At 30.0% G+C, this 19,587-nt stretch overlaps 1 protein-coding gene across 1 annotated transcript; it reads left to right on the plus strand.

The window, feature by feature from the left end:
• LOC107445361 (tryptase beta-2) lies at nucleotides 1-18,510 on the plus strand. Its single transcript, XM_016059739.4, has 7 exons — nucleotides 1-136; nucleotides 2,069-2,138; nucleotides 3,949-4,028; nucleotides 5,296-5,402; nucleotides 7,513-7,793; nucleotides 10,503-10,633; nucleotides 18,200-18,510. The coding sequence occupies exons 1-7, from the start codon at nucleotides 92-94 to the stop codon at nucleotides 18,371-18,373; spliced, it is 888 nt and encodes a 295-aa protein (XP_015915225.4). The 5' UTR covers nucleotides 1-91; the 3' UTR covers nucleotides 18,374-18,510.
• Nucleotides 18,511-19,587: the final 1,077 nt, after the last annotated feature.

Here is a 19,587-nt window from a genome sequence, read left to right on the forward strand (position 1 = left end):
TGTATTTTGGAATAGGAGAATCGAATTAAATAACAAAACAATTTATAAAATATTTTATTCGAAAGCTTCATGCCATAAAAACTATTTAAACATGTTAGTTTTACGTATTTCCTTGTTATTAACAATATTTTTATGTGTGAGTAGAAATTTTTTTTTCTTTCTTGTCTATATATTAATTTTTAAGATATTAGATATTAAGATAAACAGTGTACACAAACAGACGAACTATGGCTTCTTTCTAAAGATTGTGGATCGTTTTAAAATTGGAGCTGAACTTTATCCTCTAAATATTAAAAAAAAAAAAAAACATTAATTCTTAATTTTCTTTTCTTTTAGATTCTTGTAAATTATTATTTAGCTTTCAAAACAAAATTAAATTTGCTTTTAGTTTTAAAAAAATGTCGTAGATTTTCTGAATTGAAAACGTATGCCTACATTAATTTAAATATTTTAGCTTTTTCATGATTATTTTAAACATCAAACTGTTCATTCTCATTTCTTTTCTGGGAAATATTTCTTTTCTAGGATATTTGCTGTTTTACGACACAAAACTTATCAAACTATTAAATAAAATTAATATTTTGATCTATTTCACATTTCTTAGAATTGAATCCTCATTGCAGTTAAAGTAAAACAGATATATAAGTTTTTCTTTCTGAGTTCTGTATAGAAGATTTATTGTATTCGGAAATCCATTCAAGCATTTACTCTCCATCTCCGGCAAAAAAAGGAAGAAAAAAACTGATTAGATACTATTTTTCTTTAATCACTCATGCATTGTGTTTATTTTTCAAAAAAAGGTAATTTAGTTAAAACTGGTCATCTATCCAGAGCTCGCAGAATTTAAATTTTTCATATAAATATTCGTTTTATAGACCCAAAATGTCCAACTGACCTGCTATTAAATTACTAGCTGCTTCCGATTTAATTTTTACCTCTTACGTGGCTTTCAGATCTCTCTTGACCAATGTGGGTAATCTCAGATATCTTGACCAGTATGGGTATCAAGGTTAAATTGTTATTGAAATATTCAGTGTATAATGTACTAACATATTAAACAAAACAACTATGATATTTGGCCCAATTGCGCTATTACTGGATAATAAAACAATCTTAGTAACTTTTCCTTATCGTTGCGTTAACAAGTAAAACATTTTATTTCGAGAGAATAAATTTTTTTCGCCAAAATAAAGCATACTTAAACTGATAAAAATTTCTTTAAGTTTATAGGATACACAGATTTAAAACAGTAAATAATACACTTTATTGCAAGAAATAAAGTTTAAAAAATTTTGCTTAATGGCTCTGTTAATGAACTGAAAGATAGCACAATCAAGTAAATAAGTTTCTACGTTAGAAAGTTAAAAACAGTCCTCACATTCATATGGTACGTTCATTTGTAATTTGTAATTTAAATCGAATTTCGATTGCAAATCAGTTTTATTTACCTTGTTGAGCCGAGACGAAATTTTGTTTGCCTTGCTCTTAAATTAATCTGCGCTTGATGGATATAGGCTTCAAATAAGAATACTCAAACATATAATTTATGTTTAATGTATTTAAGTTTATGTTTGATGTTTGTTGCATTAAGTTTGATGTATTTAACCGTTGTAGGTGCCCAACTTCTCGCTATTAAAAATTTGAATTATTTTTATAAATTTTTTGATATTTAATTTTAAGCAAAATAATAAGCATATAGAAAAGTAAAGACATGTCTTGAAAATAGATGCAATAGAAAATAAATATTTATTATTAATATTTGACAACAGAAAGTTTTATTATTAGAGTTTAATAAGTTGAACGTATTGAATTTGTAATGCCGCTTGGACGAATAAGAAAACTCAAATTATGTAATGGTTATATTTATGTTTAAAATTACTTTTGATAGTTAAAATAGTATTTCTTAAATTTTCGACAACGTCTGTAAGATTACACATTTGTTTTCATATCGCTTGTTTACTTCATTTAAACTATAAACTCAACTAGTGTATTGCATTTTTCTCATTACTCAACTTGCTTCGATTTTTTGTAACATTTTGTAACGATGCTTTTTATTTTACTTTTTCAGGTTAAAGGAAAAGTACATCCTATCAAACATCACAAGGCTGGTCATCATCACCGTCATTTCAATAAATGTCGTGAGTTTAAATTTTTTTTTATTAGATTCAATATTATTAATAAACTACAGCCATATAAATACAGTTACTTGTGTTAATACTCAGTTGATTGTTGATTGTGTTAAGACTCATTTGTTTAATAGAGCCTGTTGGTGTTTTCACCTCGTTATTTAAAATCCATACAAACACGTTTTTATAGAGCATAATCACAAAAAAAATCACTAATATATGGTGCTTATATTCTCAGAACGGGATAAATATGCAGAGAATCAGCGGGTCCTGGTAGGATAATGCTAAGTTCTTGAAATCTTCAAAGCTAGAAAAGAAAAATAATAAAAAAGAAAATAGCATAAAAAAGACAACAAAAAAAAGAAAAAGAAAAGAAATGCAACTCTTTCCGTTACTTGTGCACATGTGAGCAATATAATTTTTATACCTTAATACTTTTATGTGTAAATGCGCCTCAAGTTTTGTGAATTTTAAGTTGCAGGTTTCCGAATAATGCATTTTCTATATTTCAAATTTTTTGCGTATTGCAAAGTGATTTTTACACATGGCATATGTTGGCATTGTAATAAATAACTAATAATTGTTTTAGGTAACATGTAATTGTTTTTTTATTTTCATAAAATGTTATAAATAGTTTTTTTGCTTCCATTAAGAGAAAAGAAAATAATGAATAGAAAACAAGTAAAAATCTAATAGGCCATGGGCAAGTAAAAATTTGATGAACCATGTGGTTTTCACTTATTTCACTGAATGAAAAATCAAAAGGCGAAGTGATTTTACGTTGCGAATCAAAAGGTGAAGGTATAATTTTCAATTATAACTTAACACTAACGAAAATAACTTGTTGCAAGATATTTTGCCAATGGATTTTGTCTTATTCTCGAATCCAAAGACATTTTCGATTGGAAAAGAGATATGTGAAAAAATGTGATTTCTTTGCCCATATATTAATAATTTGTGGAATGTAATGTCTGAATATAAAGTTGGAAATATCTGTAAATGTTCCTGTCTACTTCGAAATAGTTTTAAAATTATGGGCCGTTTGGGGTGGGCACTGTATTTCTTTCCCTAAGCAAAGCTAATTTTTAAAGCTGACTATATGTTTGCCGTAAAATGTTGTCTTAAGTTTAATAAAGTTTTAATTTTTCAGAGGATATAAAAAATTATGCTTCCAAGTCATGCGCAATCTACAAAATATTTTTATAAAAAATAACTACAAACGTTTTTAAATATGTTATATTTTACTTTAAAAGAATGAAGCAAAAACCCAGATTCTTAAAGAATAAAATTAAATCAGAAATATCCCTGAATGTGAAAAACAAATTTTTTTTCAACGAACGTTGTCAAGTGCTTTTTTGTTATCGTTTTCTAAGTTTAAACTTGTTTTCAAAAATAAGTTTGATTTCGAACAAACTATGATTGAACATTGTGTTACGAGCAAATATCAAAGATTTATTCACAGTTTTATTAAGATTAAAAATTTCGATTTCATTTTATAGAAATTAAAAAATACCCTTTGCTTGGTCGTAAAAAATAATTTCTCTATTTAAATTACGTGTTTTTTAAATGCCTGAAAAACAGTTCTAGTTTATGATCTATTACCGCTCTTTTGGCAAAATTCTAACATTCGTTTCTAAAATTTCCATCAAAAATAATACACATTAAAATGTATACATTAAAACCAAACAGAAGTTGACAAAATGTTTGTCTCATTTCAACTCTTAACCTCAAAGTTTTTTCTATTATTGTGAGAGTCTATTTTAGCTTTTGTTTACAGTGCAAAAGTTACGAAATTAATTCTTTTTTAACTTAAATTTTACAGCATGCGGTGTATCTGATTTTGCTGAAGAGCGCATTATTAATGGAAAAACAGTTAAAGATTACAGAAAATATCCTTGGATTGTAAGCATTTCTTTTTTAATGTTTGAAGAAATCTTATAAGCTTAACAATTCTGTTTGTTTATGAGTTTTGCTTATAAGTTTTCTTATATTAATTTATTTGTCGATTGAATTAAATTTTTTTTTGTGAATAGTACATATGAAGGGAATAGGATTTTATTTTTGTTCAATTTTTAAAGGAAGCTTAAAATGTTAAAGTAAGTTAAGGTAACTAAAATAGACAAAACTGGAGGAAAATTGTATCTCAATATTTGATAGAAAGATTTTGCGAAGTATACTTGGTAGTGTAAATAAAAACAATAACTGGAAAAGGAGATTTAACTTTGAACTGTACAAGATTTATAAACAACCCAATATTATTAAACACATAAAAATAAATTGAATGAATTAGATGACCCAAGTGATTCGAATGAATGATGGCAATACAATAAGGATATTTTACATGAGCAATGTGGTTGGTTTGAGGTGGATGCAGAATTTGTATCTATCAGCCATCGCTTTTATTTGAACCTTTTTCACCTCTTATGGAGGCGAACGCTTTATATCTTATTGTGCCACAAACACTCAAGGATGTTCTTTTAAATAAATTCTTTCCCCAAGTAAGAAAAAAAATAATACAATTTGAATGCTGAATACGAAGCAAAGCTCTAAATTACGCAGAGTGATTCAGCATAACAATTACAAACTCAATTCTTATCCAAATCCAACTATATACCAATTATGGTGTGCCCTATCACTCCTTCAAAACGTAAAAACTGTGTTGAATCTCTTTGTATTCACTAGTAAAAAAGAATTGCCTGGAATCAGATACATTTTTAAAAAAAATCTAAGCTATTTATTAGTTTATCTTAAGCTTAAAAGTAAATTCACCGACATTTTTTTCTCTTGGGTGGATATGATTAAAATCAATGAATAGTTCTCAACTTTTGCAAGCTTAAGCAATGCAGTGCCGATTCCCGTAGTGAAAAAAATCTAGCCCACAATTTTTTTCACATTTAAAGTCATGCGGTTTTTCTACGTCTTTAAATTATGTACCATTTTCATAATCAGCATGTATAATGTAGGGCACAAAGATGAACCAAATTTTACAATAATGAATTTGTGTGACAAATTTTTAAGTTATATAAAATTATTGGCTAAATATCATTATTTTATCTGATCACTGAGCCTTCAGTAAAATATTAAAAATATATTCATTCAACTCAAAAAACAATGAATTTCTTTGTTGCCTTTAGAAACATGATTAAAAAATAAGGAATTTGCTTTTTAGGTCTGTATAATCCATGATAAATCAATGGCACCATGGGGTACATGCGGTGGAGCTTTAATTTCCCCAACATTTGTCTTAACGGCAGCGCATTGTTTTCGCAGATACCTGTAAGTAGTAAGAATTCCATGTACTAAATAAATCCTAATGGTTATCATCCCTTTGACGCAGAAATTTCATTAATCATATTTTTTTGAAATTAATTTTATTTATTTAGGTCCAAATAAGTTGTATTTAAAATTTTAATAATTTTATTTATGAAATACAGCCTTCTTTTTCAGGATTCTTTTTCTGCGTTAAAAGTAAAATCTTACGAAGACGGCTCACATCCAAACAATAATTTCTCCAATTTGCACATATTTGCAGTTATTCAGAGCTAAGAGAAACAGTAATTCATCATTGAAATTTTCTTAGTTTGCAAAATCATTTTTAGCGAAATTTTTGAATACGAAAGAAAATAAATAAATTTTCTACTATTTTCTGAGAGTTTCATATTTTAGTACAAATATAATTCCGATAAATTAACAAATAACTTTTAGCAGCAATTAGAATTTGTTTTGCAATCAAATAATAACAATATATATTTTCGCTTGTAATTAGAGCGACAGAAAAAATAAATAAGCGGGAAACCGGTGTCCCATCTGCGTCAAAGGATTGAAACCTTAATTAATAACTATGTGTAATTAAATTAATTATTGAGTTACGTCATTTCATACTACGAAATCAGTCTGAAAAAATATAATTTCCCTTAATAAGTATAAAATTGTTTGGCAGATTTTGGAACTTGACTCCTTAGAAAATGCGAGGAGAACAATCGGAAAAATATAGTCTTAATAGTTAAGTTTGGTGAACGATCCCAATATTTAATCCAGAAGTTTCCCTGTCTTCTGGATTGGATTGAAACTTACAAGTCTACGGACTTGAACACCAGTTGCTAAAACCGGAAATTTATTCGCTGTTCAACGACGGTTATAAAATGTTGGGGCTCCTTAATGTTAATTTCACTTTGTGAGAAATTCCCTTATCAAAGAAACCTTAACGAAAGTATAAAACTTTTAGAACATAGATATTAAATTCGTTTCTCTAAAGACAGTTCCAAGAAAGAAATATGATTTTAAATTATTTAATTTCCTATAGAAGTTTGTTGATTATGAAGTAAAAAAATGTTCAAATCATTTAAGGATATGTAATTCTAATTAACGGCATTCGATTGAATAGTTCGTTAAAAATAAATATTTACAATTTAATTTTTTCTGAAAACATTCCTTTCTCTGAAAATTATTTGACTATTTTCACTCAAATTTCTCTGTAATGAATCTTCTTGAAATGAATCTTTCAATCTATCCAATTAATATTTTATTTCCGAGCACAAAGAATATCGTTAGTGCAAAGTCATTTTAAAATGCTAATAGCAATGCTATTTATTAATTTTTTTTAAAGAAAAGTTCTTTTAGTATTATAGTATTAGATCTTGGAGCAAGGGACAGTGAATTGTCATGTTTTGTGAGAATCACCCTTATATCTGTTTTTTTTTGTTGTTGAGAAAGAATTGGTAGGTTGACGAAAATATAATTTCCAACAGAACCATGCTTCTATTTACGTTACAAAATCTTTTCGAGTGAGTAAGCAGAGTTAGTAAGTAAGAACATTGGGGTACAGGGGTGCAAGTCAGGAATGTCCTGTCTTTTTACGCGACCTATATCCCCCAAAAAACTTAGGAGCTATCCTCAGAAGGATTGTACGGCAGAAGGATACGGCAAAAATTGTCAGTTTCAGAATTGATGGCAGTTGTTCTTTTAACCTTGCACAATATTAACGATAAAGTCTTCTGGTTGTAGTAAATTTTACGCAGCATCATATATTCCAAATCGTATTTAAACATAAGGAAAATATAAACTGCAATCAGAGGGTGTTTTTTATTTCGGCGGGAAAATCTTTTTCCTCCTTTTTTTTACACATTCGATGTCTTTACCTGTCCAAATAGAACAGAAAGTGAGTTACACCCAGAAAATATGTGTTTAGTTGTAAATGTTTTTAATATATATGTTTGGTTCTCATGGGGTTTCTTTGCGCCAAGTTATGGAAGAAAATCTAGGTGGCTTTATTTAAATAAGACACATTGTATATTGCGCGACACACATTCATTTCAAAGTTTCGTTGTGTTAATACGTTAGCTTATAATACCAATGAATGAATAAATATGTATTTCTTTTATACTAGGAAAAAACCTACACCTTTTCACCTAAAAGTGAAAAACCTACGAATTGGATTGTTAGGCAAAGATAAATATCGACCTGCTAAAACAGTACTAGTCAAACAGGTCATAATTCATCCTGAATATAGTTTAAGTAAGAAGGGTAATGATGTAGCCCTTTTAGAACTACAGGATTCCATTCCTTGCACACTGTACAGCAAACCAATTTGTGTCAATCCACCTAAAAGCATTCTTACAGTGGGCAATATAGTGCACATTGCTGGCTTCGGTAGAACAGAAATGTTCAGTAAGTATAGTTGTCCAATTTTCCTTAAACCTATCTTTTAGACGTGAAATTTAATAACCGTTTTAACACCGATTTATATATTTTGAATTAATTATGATTATTTCTGCTTTGATTACTTCTCTTCTTATTGTTTCACAATGAGATTTTTCTAAATTTGTCATGAAAAAAATCACTGTAAAGACTTCAAGTAAAGTTTTCTTAAAACATAAACAGACCTTTTTTTAAAGTATTATATAAAACTCTTATAAATAAAAACAATTATAATTTTTTGTTTAGATATTACTAAGATTTCCCAGGAATTGAACGAAAAAAAAACGCTTTTAACTGTGATTGATTAGATAGCAATAACTATTTTATTTTAAAATTTAAAACATTTTTAATCAATTGTAATTGAATCATTAGTTCGCTTATAATAATTAGTTAAACATCTCTCACAAAGTACTGTGTCCAGAAGCAGCAGAGTGAAAAAGGCGATATATATATTATATATATATATTCACTATCTACCAATAAGTATTTGGACACGTGTGATTGAAAAGAAAAACAAACTTTATTCATAATCAATAGTTGATAAAGCCTCTACCCTGCATTTGCCTCAATTACAGCCTGAACCCTCCGGGCCATACTTTCCATAAGTTCTTGTGTAACGGCAAGTGGTAATTTCTTCCACTCGGCTTGGTGAAGACATTCACCGAGTTTGGATGGGTTGCACACCCCTTAATTCGATGATCCATCTCCTCCCAGAGGTTCTCGATAGGGCTTAGTTCTGGGCTCCGGGCGGCAGGCCAAAACTTTCGATTAACCCCATTGGCACCATACCAAGCCTTGGTGACCCTCGCAACAGGACAGCTGGCAATGTCGTTCTGGAAGTAACAGGGGTCCACCCCGTAAAACTGCCACAACGTAGGAAGCACGTTGTCATCTAAAATAGCGCAGTAGGCATCTTGCATGGGACTAATGCCGATCTTGTGCCCTACACGATATATACCGGCGGAGGACGTGACGTATCTCAGGACCGCAGATATAGTCATTTGCATAGGTGTCCAAATACTTATTGGTAGATAGCAGAGTTGGCCGTCGATTAAAGTAGTCGATTACAACTGTAATTGAGTACAGATAATTACAGCTATGTAGTCAATTACTTGTAATCATGATTACAAGTAATCGCGATTGCAAGTAATCAAAAGTTTTGATTACATCAGAGTAGAGTGAAAATGTAATCGATTACATTTTTCAATTACAGTACTCAATTACTTGTAATCATGATTACAAATTTTGATTACAACTGTAATCATGATTACATAACCAATTACTGTAATCAATTACTTGTAATCACGATTACTTGTAATCGTGATCACAAGTAATCATAATATATGATTACATGTAATTTGATTACATGCAATTATGATTACATGTAATTTAAATACACGATTACAATACTATTGTTATACGATTACAATACTATTGTATTGTTATAAATGATTATATTTTACTGTAGATAGTATAATGTATCTTATAATGATACATTTTGTACGTATTTGTATACGTACAAATGAATGTAACTAAAATGTATGTACATATGATTTTATCTAGTGCATATGTACAGACATTTTAGTTACACACACATGTACATATACTTATATTGTAAGTATAAAATATATGTGCGAATGTATATAGCTAATATTTACGTATGTATGTGCAAACAATGCAGACATGTACATTCATACACAATGAATATATGCATTTTATGCAAATATTTGTGCACGTAAAATGTTTATCCATGTTCATGTACACATATATATACAAGTACTTGTTGTTTGCACAAACATACATGCATACATTGTCTGTACAATGTATGTCCCATGCATGCATGTACAATTTATTTATGAACAGTATAATATATGGATACATGTACAATATAGGTATATATGTAGTATGCACAATATATGTATGTATACATGTACATGATATGCATATCCTACGTATGGATGTACACATACGCAATATGTTTATGCTCAATGTATGTATCCAAATATGCATAATACATTTGTGTACGTACATTGGGCGTATTTATATTTTGCATGTATTCATACATACATTCAGCATGCATATATTGTACATATGTACTTACATACATTCGACATGCATAACGTATGTACATACACACATTTAAGATGCATATATTGTACAGATGTATATACATATGGTGAACAGATGTACATTCATATAATGTACATATGATGTAAGGAGCATATAATGTTCATATAATGTACATATGCGTGTACATATGCTGTACATATGTGCATAAATATATTGGACATAATTCTTTCGCACAAATTTTGCATGTGTACATGCAAGCTATCCCAATCTATGCATATGTGCAATGTATTTATGTCCGATGAATGTATCCACACATGTACAATGCACGTTTGTTCCATGTATGCATATCCATATGTACTACATATGCATGTACAATGCATGGATGTCTGTACATGCATTGTACATATGGACATACATTACACGCATGCATATGTACATTACATTTATGTCTAAATATGTAAGTAATTGATTACTGTAATAAAAAAATGTAATCGATTACATTTTTGTTCAACTCAGGTAGATAGTATATATATATATATATATATAGTATAAATCACCTAAAAAATTTAAAATTCTCTGTTATTTCGATTCTGTTTCTTCCTCTCTCAGAAAAACAACAAAAACTTCGTGAAGGTACTTCACGCATTGTTGATAGTAAGGAGTGTTCCTCTAAGTATCTCGGGTTCTTACCTTCAAGGGAACTTTGTTTAGTGACAGATAAACGTACAAGAGTTTGCAAAGTACGTATCTTTTATTTATTTCTATATATATAAAACTCTGCTAGGTAAGCCTCTAAAAATGCACTAATAGGAAGCCTATCATTCCTGCGCCAATTTCAGCAGTTGAACCAGATGTCTGCGTGTTGGCTGTCTAGATAAATGGCCGTCTAAACTGTTCAGAATGACAGCTTATCTTATTAAATTTTAAATCCTATTTCAAAGCAGTTGAAAAGTGTGGATTTATCATTGTTTACTTGTCAATAAATTTTTCTTGTATATTAAGAGTTATTATTTTGAAAACCAGACGAAAATCTGAAATTTTGATTTTCGTTTCTAATACTGAAGCAAATAAGAAAAAATGAATACCGTGCAAGTTTAAGTTTCTAAAAGATTTTCTCACCCCTGTAGAAAATTTCAAAGTTCAAATTCATTTCTTAAAAAATTAAATATAAGAATGTTTTATGGTGTTTTTCTAACGATAACAACAATACTGGAAAGTTACTTTTTGCTATATTATTAGCATATCGCTTTCCAGGTATGGTTAGGCACTCATTTCCATTTGGCTTTTTTTCTTTTCAGATTTCTGCACTGTCAAAGTTATTGAAAAACTCAGTTTTTTACGTTTCGCTGCCCATTTACGTTAAGCAAAAGCACACCAGAAAAATTCTTACTAAATTTCAAAGTAAAACGTTGTTTCGAGAACTAGGGGTCAATGAAAGGAGTTCTCAGAGTTAGTTTCAGTTTTTCAACTAGCAATTTTATTTAGAATTTTAATTATATTTTAATATAATCAATGTTCCATAATCTTTTTAATATTTCAGATGTCTTTATAAAAATAATAAAAGTAAAATACAGATTAAAGATGAAAGATTAAGATGAAAGATTAAGATGAAAGATTAAGATGAAAGATTAAGATGAAAGATTAAGATGAAAGATTAAGATGAAAGATTAAAGATGAAAGATTAAGATTACAGATTAAGATTATAGATTAAGATTATAGATTAAGATTAAGATTAAAGATTAAGATTAAAGATTAAGATTAAAGATTAAGATTATAGATTAAGATTATAGATTAAGATTATAGATTAAGATTATAGATTAAGATTAAGATTAAAGATTAAAGATTAAGATTAAAGATTAAGATTAAAGATTAAGATTAAAGATTAATATTAAAGATTAAAGATTAAGATTAAAGATTAAGATTAAAGATTAAGATTAAAGATTAAGATTAAAGATTAAGATTAAAGATTAAGATTAAAGATTAAGACTAAAGATTAAGACTAAAGATTAAGATTAAAGATTAAGATTAAAGATTAAGATTAAAGATTAAGATTAAAGATTAAGATTAAGATTAAAGATTAAGATTAAAGATTAAGATTAAGATTAAAGATTAAGATTAAAGATTAAGATTAAAGATTAAGATTAAAGATTAAGATTAAAGATTAAGATTAAAGATTAAGATTAAAGATTAAAATTAAAGATTAAGATTAAAGATTAAGATTAAAGATCAAAGGTAAAGATAAGATTAAAATCAACGTAATGATAAAACAGAAAATAGAATTTCATTTTCTCATATTAAATTATTTTCAAAATAAATTATTTTATTGGTTCAGGTGCTGATAATTGTGTTCCACCGAAAATTATTTGATCATTTACGGTTCCTCAGGGAAAAAAAAGGGAAGCCCTGCTCTATTTCATAATTGCTGTTATACATATTTTTTAAAAAAGATTTTAATTTCTGGAATTTTAATTTTTGTAAGATAATAGTGCGTTAAACATGATTTACTTTATTATTGTTGCTTAAACACATTACAAGGATTAAATAGTAGTGATTTTTCAGAATGTACTTATACATTTGAAATTGTAGTTAAAGAACAACAAATAAAAAATACTTTTCACAATCAAAAGAAATAATAAAGTAAAATAAACATTCAAGAACAATTTAATAAGAACATTTACAGAAAAAATAACGCTCATACATTATTACAAACTTGAACTTACTTATTCATAAAACCCTTTGTATATTCGCGTTATATCGAATAATAAAGCGAAATTTTTCTATACATTTAGGTAATAATTTCGGTTGATACGAAGGACTTATTAATTTTTTTTAAAAATCGAAATAATTTTTTTTTTCATTATATTTTCAATTATATAAAAAAATGAATCATACAAAATTAAATAAACCTTTCTAATAATGATTTGATTCCTTGGATGGCTTTTGAAAATAAACGTTTATTTTAAATTGACTAAAATTATTCAGTCACAGAGATTACAAAATATTGTCAGCGGTAAACAGGTTGAAAGTTCCTTTGAAGTCGGGCTTGCTGTTCGAGTCGGTTAATTTTCATCAAATCGAACAAAACAATGACTAAATCGGGGTTAATTTCACATAGAATTCGCTTCATGAAAACGAATGTTTTTCCTGATTTTTGACATCAGAATTTTTTTTTACCTTTTTTCTCTGAGATGCGTCCAAAATAGAAAAATTGTTACATATTATATCAAACAGAAACTAATAACTTAAATGATTATAAGAAATTGAATGATTTTTTGATATTTCATTAATAATTTTATTTGTTTTTTTCTAATTTGATAATTTAACATATATACTAATGATACATCATTAATATTTTATTAGTCGATCAAAGGGTAAATTAAAAAAATCTTAATTAAATAAATGAAATAAAATATTTCTTAAAAGGTATTATCAAGAATTAATATAATAATAAAGAATAAAATATAATTAAGAATAAATAGAAAATAGAATTTAAATGAAATTTAACTTTTATTACAAACCTCAAGTTGATATGAACATAAAAATACTTATAACGAAAACTTTTTTGTTAAAAAGTATAGTGCAATTTAAATGCTACGCATCTTATAGAAATGTATCAGTACATTTTGAAAAATATTTAGGTATATTGACAATACTTTATTTTACCTCAATACTTTATTTTATAGTTGAATTAGCCATAGGAGAAGCTATATTATTCGTTTAAAAAATATGTTTTCAGAAAGAGCATGTTGTTTTTTGATCACTCTAATCGATAGCTCAAAATGTATTTTTGGTACAACTCTACAACTACAACTCTGATTTTCTTATCAGTGCCATAAAACACTTTAATTATTCTCCCCATTAACCATTTATTAGCTGGTAAATTATCCTCAATAATTAAGACTAGACTACCGATTTTGACATTGTCCTTTTCGAATCTCCACTTGCCACGTTGCTGCAGTTCACTTAGGTAGCTTCGTTGCCACTTTCTCCAAATTAATTGTACTAATTTGGTTATTCTTTGCCACCTGGATAACCTATTTTCCTTTAAATTTGTCAACTCCGGTTCAATTATGGCGTTCATTGTTCTCCCTATCAGGAAATGCGCAGGAGTTAAAACTTCTAAGTCGGTTTCATCCGCGGATAGTGGAGTTATCGGTCTACTATTCAAAATGCTTTCAATTTGAGTGGCTATAGTATGCAATTCTATGTAAGTTAAAGAGGCATTACCTACAGCTCTTTTAAAATGGTATTTAAACGACTTAATTGCTGCCTCCCAGAGACCACCAAAGTTGGGGGCTCTAGGCGGGATAAAACTCCACTCTATGCTTTCAGCGGATAGATAGTTAGCCAATTTTTCATCAGGATTTTTGAATAAATTTAAACATTTTTTTAACTCCTTGTTAGCGCCAACGAAATTCGTCGCGTTGTCTGAAAACAGTTAGGCACATTTGCCTCTACGCGCGATGAATCTCTTCAACGTGGCAATTAGAGACTCGGATGTCAAATCAGAAACTATCTCTATATGCACTGCTTTAGATACAAAACATATGAATAAGCAAATATACACCTTTAGAGAAATTGCTTTTCTTTGATGTATACATTTAATGAATACATATAATTAGGTCAACACCAGAGCAATTGAATGCGAAATCTGGCACAACTCTTTTTCTAGGTAGATTTCCCATTATTTGCGTCGCAGCAATGGGTTTATTTTTAACACAAACAACACAATTATGAGTAATTCTTCTACATAGAGAACGGCCACACAAGGGCCAAAATTTTTCTCTTACACAGTTTAATAAACCATTTGGACCAATATGCAAATATTTAAGATGATATGTAGAAATAATAACAGAAGTTAAAGGACTATTTTTAGGGAGTATTGCAGGATGTTTTTTAAGAAAATTCAATTCAGTATTACCTAAACGTCCTCCAACTCTTAAAACTCCATTTGAATCTAAAAGAGGGTTCAAATTTCTTATCTTACTCGTAGGAGACACCTTCCCGTGCAGTTTGAGACTCCGAATTTCTGATCCAAATTCCTCGTTCTGTATTACTCTCAACAGGAACCGCTCGGAGGCGTTGATCTCCTCATTGCTCAGAGGTCCTGAAGCTCCTTCAGTAGGATTTCTGCAATTCTTAGAAAACCTAAAAATATAACTTAATACACGCACTATAGTAAAATAATTATTACTCAAGCCAATTAGTTCATGCACAAAATTGTTGGATGTTAATGTAAAGGCTTTTAAGGGATCTTCATTGTCTAAGCTTGAAGGCTTTTTAAGTTCACTTTGGAAGACACTCAGTTCTTGCGACACAGGAAAGTTTTGGTTAGGATACTCATTGTCATAAAGGAAATTAGGGCCTTTCCACCATAAATTTGTCTCTAAAAGTTTCACAGGGTCCAATCCTTGGGATATCAAGTCCGCGGGATTCATCTCGGATGGCACATGATTCCATTGGGACTTTAGCGTCAGTTCTTGTATTAGTGCAATTCTATTTTTCACGAATGTCTTAAGACTCGTTGGCTTCTTTTGAATCCATGCTAGTACAATCATGGAATCAGACCAAAGGTAAACTTTGTCTGTTTGCAATTTTAATGCGGAAAGTATCTTTGTCATTAACTTGGACAACAAGACTGCAACACGAAGTTCCAGTCTGGGGATACTTAAGGCTTTAAGTGGGGCAACTCTATATTTGCTAGCAACTAATTTTACATTTATGTCACCTGCAGAGTTGAGAGACTTACAATAAACGACCGCTCCATAACAACTCTCCGATGAATCAGCAAATCCATGAAATTCGATTGTTTTAGACTGTTCTATTGTAATGCACCTATCAACTTTAATGTTGCTCACACCTTTCAATGTGGAAATAAATTCGCTCCACTCCTGAGATTCTGCAGCAGGAAGTGGATCACCCCAGTCAATGTTCAATTTCCACAATTTCTGCATAAATATTTTGGCCTTGGCTATTACAGGGCCGGCTATCCCTAGGGGGTCAAAAAGTTTTGCAATGGTGGACAGAACTGACCGCTTGGTAAAAGTGTTGTTCTCATCTCATCAGTGTTGCTCTCTCTCATATTTTGAAGGTATAGCAGTCCTCTGATGGTCGCCAAATGACTCCTAAAGTTTTTGTTTCATTGGCGCTCGAAAAGTCATAATCGTTTTTACTTGGTGAAAGTTCCGGATGGCTAGCAGACCATTTATGTAGACTCATACCGGCTTTATCGAGAATTGAAATCAGTTGCGGCCGTGTTTCCTTCGCTTCATCCAGAGTGGGTGCTGAATACAACACATCATCCATATAGAAGTTGTCACGTAGAAGAGGAGCTGCCAAAGGAAAATTTATCCTCTCGTCAAGAGATAGCTGATTCAAACACCTTGTTGCTAAAAAACTAGCACTCACGGTGCCGTACTAGATAGTTCTCAATTCATAAGCTTTTGTTGGGCCATTCGCATGATCCTTCCAAAGGATTCTTTGAAGACAATGCTGCTTAGGGTTCACCAAAATCATTCTGTACATCATCTTTATATCCGCTTGAAACGCGTATGTGTGCCTTCGAAAGCTAGTCATTATGCTAAATAAGTCTTCCTGTATCACCCCACCATTATATAGGATAGCGTTAAATGAGGTAGCATTATGCGTCAAGCTAGAAGCGTTGAATACTACGCGAAGCTTCGTAGTACTCTTCTCAGGACGATACACGCCATGGTGTGGCATATAATAGGAACTTTCCGGTTCTCCTTCATCTTTAACTTCACTCATGTGACCAAGCCTCTCGTATTCATCAAGAAAGTTTTTGTAAAGTCTCAAATGTTCTTGGTCCTTTGATTACCGATACCACAGAGAATTCAGCCGTTTAAGAGCAATATCCCTTGACTCGCCTAAACACGAGGGTTCTTCCTTAAGGGGTATTATTACTACGTATCTACCTTCTTTATTACGGAAATGTGTTTGCTCAAAATGTTCCTCGCAAAAGGTCGTTTCTTTACTTTTCGTTAACCCTACGTCTAAATTTTCAACTTCCCAAAAACTCTTTAATGTTTTGTTTAAATCATCCTCTAAAATTAATCCGCAATGCACATTGGTTGTATGCGAATCAATTAAACTACCACTCGCTACGTATCCGAAAACGGTATTTTGTAGAATTAATTGTGATTCGTGTAAATATATTTGTCCCGACCGTAATAATTCATAGAATATCTCCGCGCCTAACAATACGTCAATTTTGTCAGAAATGAAAAAGGTTTCGTCAGCTAATCTAACATTAACAGGGACCTTAACTGCTGCATTAAGAAATTTCGACGGCGTAAAATCAATTATTTTTTCAACTACTAAAAAGGTTAATTCCTTTTCAAAACTCTTATTTTTATTTGAAATCGAAGTCCTAACACACCTATTTATATTCATCGATGAATTATTCAAACAAGAAATTTGTGAGTTCATTTTTTCGTAAGGCAAATTAAGATTTTGTAAACAATTGCGATTAATCAAACATGATTGGGAGCCTGAATCTAGCAAGCACCTAACTTCCTGCCATAAGGAATTTTTATTCTTAATAAAACACTTAGCCGTACTCAAAAGAACAGTTTTTGTGTTTTGCAGTGGACTGTAGTGCAGTGGGCTGGTTTGCAGTGGACTGTAGAACACTTTATTTTTAAGGACTCACGGACTACGTCCGCCATTCATGAAGTTCTCAAGGTATAAAAAGGTCTCTCTCAAAGGGGGTGGCGCGGCAGTCGCACATGCACGAACACATATTTTAATATGTAATATACAAATTTACGTTAAAAATAAAAGTAATCAAAAATGAAAGTTTAATAAAAATTACTAAATTATAAATACCTTTGAAGTGATTCATTTTAGCTGGCGACCACAAATACTATGGTGATGGAAACAATCGGGTAAAAACTACATATCAATAATTTATCCTTCGTGAAACGAATTTACTTTCTATAATATTTTCTAGCGTTTTCAGTCCAAATCTTGTATTGATGAAAAATGATATTTTAAAAATGATGCTGGTTTTCATTTTATGAATAAACTTTTATTTATTAATAATGTGCTCTTTTCCTAAAAAAGGGCCTTAGTCCTCAATTAATGAAATAGACGATAAACTTAGGAGTTAAAATGTAAGATCGAATATTATTTAATTGCATATAACATTACCTTTAATATTAGTAAACAAGTTTACGGAGTCTTGCGTTTTCAGTATTACATTGCATCGAATGTTAAATAATATCGTTTTCTTACCTGCTTAATGTTACTTTTTTCTTCTAATTTTCATACCTTTTATGTTTTAGGGTGATTCTGGAAATACGGTTTTCCTTCAACATAAACATACGTTTTATAGCGTGGGAGTGGTTAATTATGGTGATATTCTTTGCGAACTTAAGAATCCTTCTGTGTTCGTGAGAACCGATGCCTACTTTCACTTCATCAGAGAACACGTCAAAGACCTTCCAAAACAGCCATAGGGATAACCTTCCATTATTGAGGTTGATGAGTAGAATCCTACTGGTTTTATTTCTTCGGAGGACAGAAATTATTCCCTGTTTATTGTGTCCCGAATTTTAGATTTTACTCGAGAATATTAAAATATGATTTAATTCTACTTTTTGTGCGTCTTTATTTTGTTCTTTACTAATCAGCAAAAAATAAAAAAATAAAATACAAAAAATATTATCATATACTAGATCAATTGTCCAGTAACTCGAAATTTTCGTGATTACAGCTATTTCTATTACATTTCTACAGCAGGTGTGGATATTCTCAGTGAATTTGATAGTTTTCACCTTGGTGGAAAAATGTCATCAAATTGATGATTTTCATTTAAAAAAGTTTAGTAACTTTATAATAATTATTAATTTTATGAAATTTTATGAATTTATGAAAATTATATTAATGTTGAAATTTAAATACCTTAATATTCATTAAATAATAGGTAATTACAAATAAGTAGAAATAATAAGTAAAGTAACTTCAGATTTATCCCTTCTTAATCAATGAGATGGGTGTGCCTGGTGTTTTTTTTGCAAAGTTCACTATATTGGGTTCAAAATTGGTCATTTTTAATCTTGAATCCCCTCGAAACTCCACGTTTAATTTATTTCTGTACTTAGTTAAGATTGAATTTACGTGACTGAAACCGGCTTCAACCGTATAGGAACTTGGAAATGCTAGCATAAATGGCTGAGCTATTTCGTAAAGTGTTACATATTTTTGCATTATATTTATATTTGTTCAAAGTTTGCGTATTGTAAATTTTTAAAAGGCGTCTTTGCTTCAAGATCCGATAATAATTCAGCAAGCTCATCTTGCAGGTCGATGTCCACGTTTTCAATTTGAGCAGAAAATGGCACAATAATTCAATCAGGTATGTCAATGCTTTCCAAATCAACAAAGCGCAGTTTAAAACCGTCACTCAATTTTTGAAGATGACCTGTATCTATTTCCAAGTCTTCTTCTTTTATTTTTAATTGTCTCAGATTTGAAAAATACTAATAATCCTTAGGTAGCAATGAAGATCTAAATAAATTTAATTTTACTTGGAAGCCTAACAGTATTGTTTTAGCTGCGATAATTGTTACATCTTTTCCTTGCAGCTTTATTTGGACATCATTAAATTTTCCAAATAAGTCCGCTAAATAAAAAATATAATGCTCATTGTTTTGGAGTTTATCTCTCAGAA

This window comes from Parasteatoda tepidariorum, chromosome 3, assembly GCF_982258835.1.
Source record: "Parasteatoda tepidariorum strain Cologne lab strain chromosome 3, Ptep-v5.0, whole genome shotgun sequence".
NCBI classification, from domain to species: Eukaryota; Metazoa; Arthropoda; class Arachnida; order Araneae; family Theridiidae; genus Parasteatoda; species Parasteatoda tepidariorum.